This window comes from Anabrus simplex, chromosome 1, assembly GCF_040414725.1.
Source record: "Anabrus simplex isolate iqAnaSimp1 chromosome 1, ASM4041472v1, whole genome shotgun sequence".
In the NCBI taxonomy this organism is placed as follows: domain Eukaryota; kingdom Metazoa; phylum Arthropoda; class Insecta; order Orthoptera; family Tettigoniidae; genus Anabrus; species Anabrus simplex.
The window spans coordinates 1,145,103,823-1,145,116,606 of record NC_090265.1 but is presented as its reverse complement, the minus strand read 5'-3'; the positions used below and the strand labels follow the sequence as shown (position 1 = coordinate 1,145,116,606).

The following is a 12,784-nucleotide window of genomic DNA, read 5'->3' as shown; positions in this document are numbered from 1 at the left end:
TGCAACCTCAAATCACCACATCATCTGTGAAAGCCAACGTCTTGAAATCAGTACTGACAAATTGTGGTTTCACCCTCTTTATGATTCTGTCCATTACAGGGATGAATAGCAGTGACGACAATGCACTGCCTTGTTGCACTCCTTTTGAAGTAACAAACCAATCTGCATATCCGCTCCCTATTTGAACACAGGTTTGACAATGAGCATACAGCATTTTCACTTTTCTAATAAGAGTGTCAATTCTTTTGATAGACAATCCTAGATTTTGTCCCTAGGCACGCTGCCACAAGCCTTTTCGAGATCCAAGAAGACAAAGATGATATCTCTTCCTTTCTCCCAGAATTTCACTATAATCATTCTAACAGCAAAGATGAGGTCAGTGGTTCTTCTATCACCTCTAAACCCACATTGTTCTTCTTCTTGTTGACGTTCATTTATGTTCCTGAGCCGTTTATCAATAATTATCTCCATAAGCTTTAATCCATGAGACAGGAGTGTGATTCCTGTGTAGTTGCTACATTGATATCTGCTTCCCTTTTTAAAGAGGGGAACTATAACCCTCTTTGCCCAATCTTCTAGAACCTTATCTCCCTTCCAGACGGCGAGTTGTCGCATGACAGGCAATCTATGCGCCTATGAAAATGCGGCCCAACCTAGGATGAATTCTAATGTTTAATTTGGCAAACATACAGCCCCAAACCGTTGGAATTAACAAAGGAAAGTAAAAATCCTCGACCCAATCAAGACCCCTTGAACCAAAGGCCAACACATGCTAACCATTTAGCTGATACTATACACAACGATATCAAAATCTGCAACCATGATATACAACGATAAAAATAAAAAGCGTGACTGTTACGCCATTTTGTTTCACTTTCCTTTACACATTTCGTAAGAACTGAAAACCTTCAGTTTTCTTATTGCAAATTAGGGGTATACGTGGACATTATGGCGATAACCTTTTGTAGACCCATTATTCTCGTAGACCCTTTGCGAACAAAAGGTCAGATCCAGGTTAGATACACAAAAGGACGCAGCTCAAACGATGTTACAGAGGTTAGAAATTCAACATGGTGCATCTCGGACGATATCACAGCGGCCTCTGCAAGGCTGAAAACTTAGGAACTAGTTACAAGACTAGGCCTTGAGAAAAGATTTTTGTCTCGCTTGGTTAGATCCGTCCTATAACAGGACAACCGGGCAGAGGGCAACAAAGCGGTCAACAGGCCTCTAGCATCCCACACACTCCACAAGGTATGACGCGATTAATCACTCTGTGACGAATTAAAATGTATCCGGCGCACGCCGTGACTTTTAAACTGCGCGATCTTCCCATTTTCAACGAAGTTGGCAGCCCTAGCCAGCCTATAACAAATGGTGGCAAATTTGAGTTTTACAGTGCCCACGTTTTAATTCTTGTAAATAAGAATACTTCTAGGGGTTGGTTAGTGGGTTGAGGAGAAGCGTTGGTGCCAGGAGGGTCGTAGTGAGTTTGCGCGTGAATAACCTGCGCACAGCACTCCACCCTAAAAGATCCTTGCTGAAGACTAGCAACTCTGAATCCCTCGTACATTCTCGCATAACAGGTTGCCGCTATTATACACCAAGAGTATAGAACAGTCTCTTTAAATTCAAAAAACATACGCATATACTCTTCTTACGTACCATCCATCAATGTGGGAAAATTATGGCCAAGGACAAATAATTTTTCAATGATCGATGCGATAAAACGATAGTTCGATGAATGATAGATGCGGGGAAATTTAACATTGGTTGATATGGAACATTTTTGGGACCAAATAAATTGAACGATGAATACGGGAAAACAACAGTTCCGGGAATAATGCATCAAGGTTCTACTGTACAGGGTGGTACTGTGACTGTAATGGGTTTTTAAATGTAAATACATATACTTAATATTGTAATAGTATTGACTAGGTGTAGACCTCAAACCTATAATCCTGAACTGAAATAGTCATCAATACGGACATGAAACTAATAACTTACGATTTGTTCAGCTTTACTGTACTTCACATTACTACCACATGCTTTCATAAATAAATATCAGTTTAACATGCTCTATGAGACATTTGAATAGAGACCTGTAACTTCGCACAAATTCATGAAAGAAACATGTAATCCATAACAAATTCCCAAGTGAAGAACAGGTACAAATGCTAGTATAAAATATAACTGAATTTAAAATTATTGTACTGATCAGGTGGAACTTCCCCTCCTTTGATTACACAATGAATTAAGGAATCATCAATACGGACAACATGAAGCTTATATAATACGAGATCAAGTTCTTACTGCGAGTTCTCAGACTTGATAATACAAACAGAAGAGAGGATTGAAAATTGCTTGATAAAGTTGCGCCAATCCGAGAAGTGTTCAAGAAATTTGTGGAAAACTGCCAGTGTAATTATGTAAATTGTGAGCAGTAAACTGTGGATGAAATGCTAGAACCATTTCATGGAAAATGTGGTTTCAGACAGTATATTAGGAGTAAGTCAGCAAAATAATGGATAAAGATAATCGCATTGGCCTGTGCAAGAAAGTACTACACGTTAAATATGGACATCTATGCCGGCAAGCAACCAGCAGGACCCTACTCCGCTTGCAGTTCTTCAAAAGGTGTGGTAGAGAGGATGGTGCAACCAATATCAGGCATGGTCATAATGCGACTGTAGACAATTTGTATCTTTTTGAAATGGACATGTTACAAAACCATAATTTAACAATAGCTGGCACTGTAAGAAAGAACAAGAGAGGTACCATATTTGATCCTTCAATTTAAAAAATGGCCAGTAACAAGTTCCATCTATAGATTTAAACCTGAATGTACAATAGTCTTCCACATCTAAGAAAGAACAAAGTGGTTTTGCTACTACCATCTACGCATAATAGTGACAACATACAGTAGACCACAACTCCAGAGATGCAGCAAAACCTGATGTTCTAACATTTTACAATGGAATGAAGGAAGGTGTAGATACAGTGCATGAACTTAAGGCTACCTACAGAGTTGCAAGGCCAGGCAACCGATGGTCATTTTCTATGGCCTTCTGAATGTGGGTGGAATGAAGTGTTTTGTCATGTAACCCACATTACTTGATTTTGTATTGAAAAGGTGGAAATATTTCATTCTTAAATTTTTAACTTAATTGTAAAGAAACTTATCTCACAAATTCCAGTAGAATCAATCAATACTGGTGCAGCATTTCCCTTTACGTTTCAACTCCAATTCCTTAACCAATAAAATTCTTATTTATGCATATTTTTTTTAATTGCCCATATTTAACTCTCCACATAAAACATATCTGAAATATTCCATGATTAAAATACACAAATAAAAATGCCCTACAACACAAGTCATCGTTAATAGGCTCTAAATCCACTATTTTACAATTTTTCAAGACAATAAGAACAATAATTAAGAAGAAATCACAAGTACTATACAAGTATATTACTATAACTTTATCAATATTTTTGTCAATACATACCAAAATGAACTGTTCTATTTAATTACCTGGAAGTTGATGTTTTGTGACTGAAGGCCTATTATTATTATTATTATTATTATTATTATTATTATTATTATTATTATTATTATTATTAAAATAATTGTAATTTTACGGCCGCATTGGATCACTATAGTCAATTTCCGTCCAGTCTTCTATGATGTTTTATGTTTTTTTTCTGTTCTTCCAGTATTTCTTTATTCTATCTGATCGTTGTCCTTCTGAAAATACCCTTTTAGTCGCTTCTCTTTTAACACATTTTGGTAGGAATCTAATTTTACTATCCTTCAATTTGTTTACTTTGTTTAATTTATTCTTTAAATCCTCCAGTGTAATGTCTAATTCTTTCATGTCTTCTTTTATTTCTTTTAACCAGACAGGTTGTTGCTTTTGTTTCCAAAGCTTTTCCAAAATTCTGTGTAATAACCTGTCTTGAGGTGTTCTCAACACATGAGCAAAGAATGATATTCTCTTCTTTCATATGAAATCCGTTATAGGTTCTATTTCCTGATATACTGCTGAATTTGGGATGATACACCATTCTCCTTCTTTTTGGTACTTCTTATTAATGCATGTTCTTAATATTCTTCTTTCTATTTTTTAAATTTTGTCTATGTTATTCTTTTCCTTTAGTTTAAATAATGGTTCACTTCCATAAGTTATTTCAGGTTGGACTACAGTCTCATAATGTTTCAATTTTGTATTTATTGACAAACATTTCTTGTTGTATGTATTTCTGGTTTCTTTTTGGGCTCTGGATAATTTATTCGTTCTCTTTGTCCAAGAAATTTTTTTATTTAAATTTTATGTTATAGTTTCTCCAAGGTATTTAAACAGTTTTAAAATTTCTATTTCTTTCCCACATATCAGAACACTGCTTATTAAAAGGGGATCTACTGCCATTATTTTAGGTTTTTTCCAAATGAAATTGCTAATCCTATTTTTCCAGCAATAGTTTGGAGACTTGTGATTTGATTCCGAGCTTCATTAAGGTTATTAGCTAGTAGTGCCAGATCATCTGCAAATCCTAAGCAATTTAAGTTAATTACATCTTTAGTGTATCCAATTTTTATATTTTTGTTATTGTCTTTATACCATTCTCTCATCAAGTATTCCAGAGTACAATTAAACAAAAGTGGTGATAGTACATCACCTTGGCTTAGTCCTGTTCTGATTGTGAATGCTTCAGATAATTAAACTTCACCTTTGATTTAGGGTTTGTTAACGTTATGCTTATCATTTCAATTAATTTAGGATGTAATCCAAAATTTTGTAATATTTTTAATACTGAAGGTCAGTAAATGCAATCATAAGCTTTCCTAAAGTCTACGAAGGTGATAATCATTTGTTTCTGTCTTCTTTTGTACATGTCCATTAATAATTTTAGAGTTATGATTAGATCTGGACAACTACGCCATGGTGAAAATCCTCCCTGGTACTATTCTAATTCTTTTTCCAGTTGACATTTGCACCGATTGTAAATTATTCGAGAGTATTTTGTAAGTACAATCCAGGAGTGATATTTCTCTATAGTTATGTGTAAAGGGTGGATTACTGCAGTTGTCCAATGGTCCGGTAATTTTTCATCACCGGGCAAGTTGGCAGTGCGGTTAGGGGCGCGCAGCTGTGAGCTCGGATCCGGGAGATAGTGGGTTCGAATTCCACTGTCGGCAGCCCTGAAGATGGTTTTCCGTGTTTTCCCATTTTCACACCAGGCAAATGCTGGGGCTGTACCTTAATTAAGGCCACAGCTGCTTCCTTCCCATTCCTACGCCTTTCCTGTCCCATCGTCGCCATAAGACCTATCTGTGTCAGTGCGACGTAAAGCAAACAGAAAAAAAAAATCATCATTCCAAATTTTAATCAAGCATTGGTGAAGTGATTCTCTAATTGATTCCGCTGCATTTCTCCACAACTCTGTAAATGTTTGGTCTTCCCCCAGAAGCTTTATAATTTTTCAGTTCTTTGGTGACTTGATTAACTTCATCGAAGATGGGTGGATCGATATTTTCTAGTGGAGTTTTAATGGGCATGTCTGTGTTTATATCAAGTAGTTCTTTTCGTTCTTCACTATTCAATAATTTACTGAATGTGTCTGCTAGAATTTGTGTATTATGTTTATTATTATGTGCCATCTCTCCATTCTAATCTTTTAACGTAAGTGTTGGCGGTTCATATTTTTGAAGTTGTTTACTAAAAATTTTAGAGTAATCCCTAAAATTGGTCTTTTTGTGATCTATTTCTATTTGTTGAATAATGCTTTTCTGATGGTGTCTTAATATTTCTGATGGTTTTTTAGGTTAGTTTTCTTTGCTTGGTAAATTCTTCATACAATGTCTCTGTTTTCTGACTTTGATTTTCTTTTTTTTTTTTTTTTTTTTTTGCTATTTGCTTTATGTCGCACCGACACATATGTCTTATGGCGATGATGGGAGAGGAAAGGCCTAGGAATTGGAATGAAGTGGCCGTGGCCTTAATTAAGGTACATTTGCAGGGTGTGAAAATGGGGAACCACGGAAAACCACTTTCAGGGCTGCCGGCAGTGGGGCTCGAACCCACTATCTCCCGATTACTGGATACTGGCTGCACTTAAGCGACTGCAGCTATTGAGCTCGGTGCTTTGATGATTTAACCATGCCTGATGTCTACTTTCAAATGCTTTATCACATACCTCATTCCACCATTGATGCTTTTTCCTTGGACTTGGCAAGGCTATTTCTTCAGCTATGTCTTTTAGTAGCTGACCCTCTCTCATGACCAGCTGTTCCCGAGCTGCCTCCTACCCCGGCTTTTATATGTTCGGGGTAGATCGCGTGAGTCTGAATGTGAAGCCAGAGGGGACAGGCAGCTACAACTAACTTGAAGCATGTGTCGGCCTCGAACCGACTCATCGATGTCATCGGAAGGGAGCCCTGGGGTCGAAGCCGGAACTGCGCTACCCGGAGGAACGGTTATACTAGTCCTGGGAAACATACTGGATCACCCTTCCATGCCACCCGGATCTTCCTACATCACTCAAGGATTACTGGCAAAGCTTCGATCCTTCGGAAGACCTTGACGACATACCGGATGCGCCACTCATCCCTCAAGATGTGTACCCCAGCGTGCAAGAGCTACGCCTTCACTCTGCAGGACATCATGTCTGACGATGGTCCAGAGGCATCATCCGCCCCATCTCGTGATGATAGCCCGGAGGATCACGACGCCCGCAGCAACTCCTCCGCCCAAGACGAAGAAGAAGGCGACAACCTCTTGGATGACGCCAGCTTCATACACCCCATGCCTCGGCGAATGCCTCATCCAGATCCTCTTCGCCCTCCACTCCTCCAGCCTCGGCCACAGCCACGTCACTACACCTCAGTTGCACTCTCTCTCGTCCACCCAGTTCCCTATCTAGAAAACCCCCCTCGGAACATACGCTACTCGCATTGTCTCCCGAAGGGTGTTTCTCCCGAAACCACAGGACGCTCCCCGTGTCTTTCGTAACACCCAACTCACCGCCCTCCTGGACCAAGCCATCGAGGATCTTCTTCGTCATCGCATCTTAGAACCCGATCAGGCCACTGCGGCCTTCCCCATCTTCCTCGTCCCCAAGGATAACGGCTCAGCTCGTATTACATAAGACCTATGCCCTTGGACACCCTACATTCAACGTCCTTCTTTCTCTTTACGCGGTCCAGCTGAGGCCCTTCATAGGATACCGCCCCACCAGGCAATCAAGGTGGACCTCTGCAGCGGGTTTTTTTGATTGCCTCTGGATCCTGCATCCCGCCACAACTTCAGGGTCCGCTACAGGGGACGCACCTATTTGTGGACACGCCTCTCGATGGGCCATACCCTGGCTCCATCGGTCATGCAGCGGTGGGCTTCCGCCGTAGCAGAAGTAATTGAACAGGAGTACCCTGTCCGGATGATTGCCCATCTAGATGATTGGTTGATACATGCCGCCAACCTCACCCAGCAGCTCGCCAACGAAATCTGCCTCTACATGACAGTCATCCTCGGGATCACCATCAACCGGGACAAGTCCATTCTCCAGCCAGTCGACATCCTCACCTACTTAGGAGTCACCATTCACATTCCAGCCCAAGAAGTCTCCCTGCACGACTCTATGCAACACCACATCCTCCAGCTCATTCCTCTCGTCCCCACTGCTGACGAGGAGGAGCGGCAGCAGATTGCATGTTACCTCAACTGGGCCACCTATGTGATGGGATGGCCCAGGTACTTGCCCAAACATGCCCTCTTGGGAAAGGTATTCTGGATTCGTCGACTTCTCCAGCCTGAGTTTGTCGTGACACCACGCCACCTGCTCGCCACCCAGCCTGCCATTGATATCTTCTCAGACGCTACACCTCGCTCCATAGCAGCCATCGCCCCAGCCGTAGCCCAAGGATGGGCCCAAGCCTACCAAACACCAGCACCGATCCACGCCGCTGAGACCACGGCAGCCGTCATGGCAGCCCTCTGGGCTTTCACGGACTTAAAACCTGTATATAATATTCGTATCTTTGTAGATAGCTCTGTTACTTTGTGGACTCTCCGGACAGGCCGTGGGCCCGTCCTCCATGCTCATTTGTATCTTTTAGCCTTGTACGTGAAATTAATTAAGACAGCAACAGAGAGGAGCGAGCTTCTCTCGTGGTTGCCTGTCTCCTCGGCTGATAACCCGGCTGACATCCCCTCTAGGGATGTGCTGAATTCTCTTCATGCGCTCTCGATTTACTATAAAGGGAGCGCTCCCTCAGAGGGGATGTCAGTCTGAATATGAAACCAGAGGGGACAGCCTAGGACAACCTAGAATCTTCTTTGATGAACACTTCTAATTTATCTGTTTTATCAATGTCTCGAGTTAGTTCTTTATACCATTCATTGTTTATTAGTTTATGGGGAACATAAACTTTTCTCAATTTACATTTTGATTTTGGTTTCTTTACTGGTGTAAATTTAGTGTTGATTTTCACCATGCAATGGTCAGGCCCTATGTCTATTCCTGTAAGTACTTTAACATTTTGTATTTCCTTATGATAATTCTTTTCCATAGAAACATGTTCTAATTGCCATTCTCCTTTTCTCCAATGTGCATGTTTCCATGTCTTCAGTTTATTAGGTTTTCTCATAAAACACGTAGATTTTGATATCATATTATGGTTTCTACAAAAGTCTATGGGCCGATTGCAGAAACGATGACTAGTTTTAAGCCTTATACATCGTCTACCTAAACAACGTCTAAATCATTCACGATCTTCCATTGCATAAACAATGTTCAGTCGATGTTTAACTAGACATCCCTTAAAGTTTCAATTTTGGTTTGAAAATGGAGACAGAAGTATCTTTCATGTAACTCTTTGCTTGTCGCAACCAATGAAATTCGCCGGTGCGTGCGCCGAACGCCAGTCAGCTGTTTGTCTTCCTACACATTACTCAAATATGGCTGAGCATGACTTGCCCACAGATAAGAGTATCGCTTTCGGTGCAAATTAAATCTCATAATATTATCGACACTAAAGCGACACGCCACGGTATGGGGAAGTGTAGCTTTCATTATAATGTTGTTACAGTGAGTGTAATCTACTCATAAATACTGTAGCTTCGACGAAGGGAAGATGAAGCAATAGTAATGTGTAACCGAGTGTGTTGTACGGGCCATATAGATGTAGCTTGCATTCTGGAGATCGTAGATTCGAAACGCATCATCGACAGCCGTGAAGATTGTTTTCCGTAGTTTCCCTATTTTTACACCAGGCAAATACTAGGGCTATTATTATGGCCACGGCTCTTCTTCCCCAGTCCTCTTTAAACGATAATCACCACCACTTGCCTTTTCCTATCTGATAGTTGCCGAAAACCTATGCGATTATATATATAAAAATCCCATACAACCTACTTTTTAGTTTTCACTATTATGTGTGTTTACTTGGCAGTAAATATAAGTGAATCTCTCCCGGATGATGTATGTGACAGCCCTCAGACGATCGGGACACGTAATTGTGATATGTATGTAGTCGAAGTGACCTATAAATCCATGGAAATTACCCCATGTATATAATAAAATATATCGATTGCCAAGAATTGTTCAAGTTGACAGTTACCAGACTGTCACTTTGTCAGTCTCAAGAAACAAGTCTCTCATAAAGCGGAACCTTATTTTTTTATTATCTCCCCGTGCATGTCAAACGAATTGCTGCGATTTAGCAGCGGGTGACCCACAGAGAGGCCGTCGGACTAACCTTTCTTCCCGGAATCATCTCAACATGATAATACAAATTACATATTTCACGGTACATAACCTCTGATTGTGATTCACTCCTGTCATTTGAGGTTAAACAGTGCTCTCGGCAGTGCTTAAATATGACCGGTTGAACATCGGTTTTAGACAGTGTCTAAGTGATAAATAACGTCTCTGCAATGCGGCAGCCATACTTAGGCATTGTTTAACCGTAGACATCGTCTAAATGCCGTTTCTGCAATCGGCCCTATCAGTCTTATGCCATTTTTATTGGTCTGTTTTTGAGCTGGTCATTTTCCTATTATGTCTCTGTATCCCTTTTCTTTACTTAATTGTGCATTGAAGTCGCCTATTAAAATTTTGGTACGATTTTTATTTAGAGTAAGTCGGGGAGAGATGGCGCATATTTTGTAATGATCGTGCAGCAAGTCTTAGCCAACATTTCGATTAGCTTATTTTTATGCTAGACGTCATTCCCTATATCTCTCCTCACTGCCTTTTGAAGGAAATGATCTGAATGTAAGTAGATTACAGAAAGAGATCGTTTATTTGAAAGTGTGTCACCTGCGCCATCTCTCCCGTGGTGTCCGGGTGAGATGGTGTTACGTACTTGATATGCTAAGGAAGGAAGAAATTAAGAAGTAAACTATGATTACAGGTTTAATACATTTATTTACCTTATTTACATTCACTTGTCTTATTTCTTGGTCACTAATAAATCAATTAATTATTTAAACTTCAAGATTTATCCCTCAGTCCTTTTAGGATATGTTTTTGCTTAATCTCTCTCGTCCACAATCATTACACAAGTTCTTATACACTGAACACAATTCATGCAGCCACTTGTTGCAGACGGTGCACTTAATCCAATCATCCGTCTTTTTGTCAAATAATAGTTCTACCAGCACTCCACACACACTTGTTGCAATCATCGGATATTGCATTATTTTGCCCATCTTGAATCATTTTAGCTGCTTCATTGGAATGAGGTTTTTCTCCTTTCCTACTCTTTCCCGTTGTGGCAGTGGTTGCAATTTTTCTTTGCACTTTATTCTTTTCGTTCACTGAAATTTCTCTTTTGTTGGAGATGTTACGCTTTAAAGATTCATTAAAGGCATGTACCACAAACTTCAATTAGGCTGTAGCTGCTTCCTCTTCTCCATAATTAGTATAATTTGACACAGAATTTTTTAAAAATGCATATAGGCTATATAATATATTTTATATTTTATTAACAAACTGATCAGAGGATGGAAATACATTTTATACCTAAATGGAAATTCAAAGAATACCACGCCATCTCTCCCGGAAATGTAGCGCGCCAACTCTCCCGACATTTGGGGAGAGATGGCGCACCCCTGCCCCAAGAACTGCGTTGGCCCAACATGGCGTATATCACACCAGCATAGTCGTTGACTAACCCAGTCACCCGCCTGTGCCAATGCACAGTTAATTTAACTTGAACAACCCAGTCAGTGGGCTTTTATAACCTGCCGTAGCAAAACTTTGAAGGTAGAGAAGACGTACTTGCCAGAAATATCCATGATTTCAGGCAAAATCACTCACACCATGTGACATCCAAAAGACAGCTTTTGTTCTCACGTACACACTGTACATACGAGAAGCAGTGGTCGAGTGATCTAGCGGGCGATTGCCGCACTGGCCTACCCTGCGTCATCTCACCCGGTGCGCCATCTCTCCCGGAATCACTATATATTTGTCACTGTTTGATCCAGAAGGTCCCAGAATTCATCCACCTTTTCTCTGGTTATTTTCCTATTGTTTTTATCATTTGCAGGGAGCATGGGGATTAATTATTGTGAACATTTTATTCGATGCCTTTATTGTTAGCGTTGCGAGTCTTGGGGATTGTGCTTGAAAATCTATTATCGAATCAATTATTTTCAAGTTGACTGTGAATCTTGTACCAAATTGTGGACAATTCCTCATCACTTTTTCTCCAGGTATGCCTTTGTACACTCTATACCCTTGGGATTACATGGGTTCCTGGTCTGAATTCCTCGTCTCTTGTAGTCCTGCTGTAAGGATCCTTTCTTTGTCTAGTTCATTAGTTAGGATTTTTAATTTTCCCACCCGTGCCAGAGAGCTGATGTTATATGTTGCTAAATAGTTTATCTGTTTCAATTTTACTCTTTGGTTTGTCTTGGGTATTTCCAGATGCTCCAAATCATCTGACTCATCTGACTGAAGGTCTTTATAAATAAGCAATGCCTTTATAAATAAGCAATGCCTTTATAAATATTTAATTTTATAACTAAACAACATTTATAAAAGTATCAAATTTTCATTAAATGCTGTCTAATTAAGGAAAAATTCAGAAAGCAGTCAATGTAAATTATTTTGGCTATGAGATGTTAAAATTTTCTTACAAACTGGAATGTTCTAAAATGAGTACTTTATCAAAAAAAAAAAAAAAAAACAGGTTTTCATATAACTCAATTACACATCAATTACAGAACAAAACTCACCCAGAGCGGCTAATAGCGTATCAGATTCTCCCTTTTTAGCGGCAGAATACATATTCTTCAAAGTATATCTGGAACATAACACAAAACAACACCATAGATTCTCACATACCCATCAAAGAATACTTTTTGTTATGACTGATGTATTAAAATGCTGACACCAATACTCTCAAACAGAGATAACGAATCTATTCTATTGGACTATCATGTGTAAGTCTAATACTTTCAAATTCCATTCAAGAAGAATAAAGATGGAAATGAAAGAGTCAAATACTCATCAAGAGTTGATTCATTACATCTTGACAGAACGGTTACTGACCGGCTATCCTTCAAGTACAAACGTCTACAGTACAAAGGCACAAGAAAGGAGGAAGATAAATTAAATAAATAAATAAATAAATAAATAAATAAATAAATAAATAAATAAATAAATAAATAAATAAATAAATAAATATGAAGACCTCAGATGACATGGTTTACATCAGCAAGAACACAATGGTGCAAGGTGTTCAAAATCAAAAGGATTGGATACATGTCAGAAACTA

The 12,784-nt window shown here is 39.5% G+C and overlaps 1 protein-coding gene across 1 annotated transcript in view; it reads right to left on the bottom strand.

Annotated features, from left to right (window-relative positions):
* G9a (histone-lysine N-methyltransferase G9a) overlaps positions 1-12,784 on the bottom strand; it is a 429,274-nt gene that overhangs the window by 261,573 nt on the left and 154,917 nt on the right. The window contains exon 8 of the mRNA XM_067137709.2: positions 12,243-12,310. Within this exon, the coding sequence (XP_066993810.2) occupies positions 12,243-12,310 (68 nt within the window). The remainder of the gene's footprint in view (positions 1-12,242; positions 12,311-12,784) is intronic.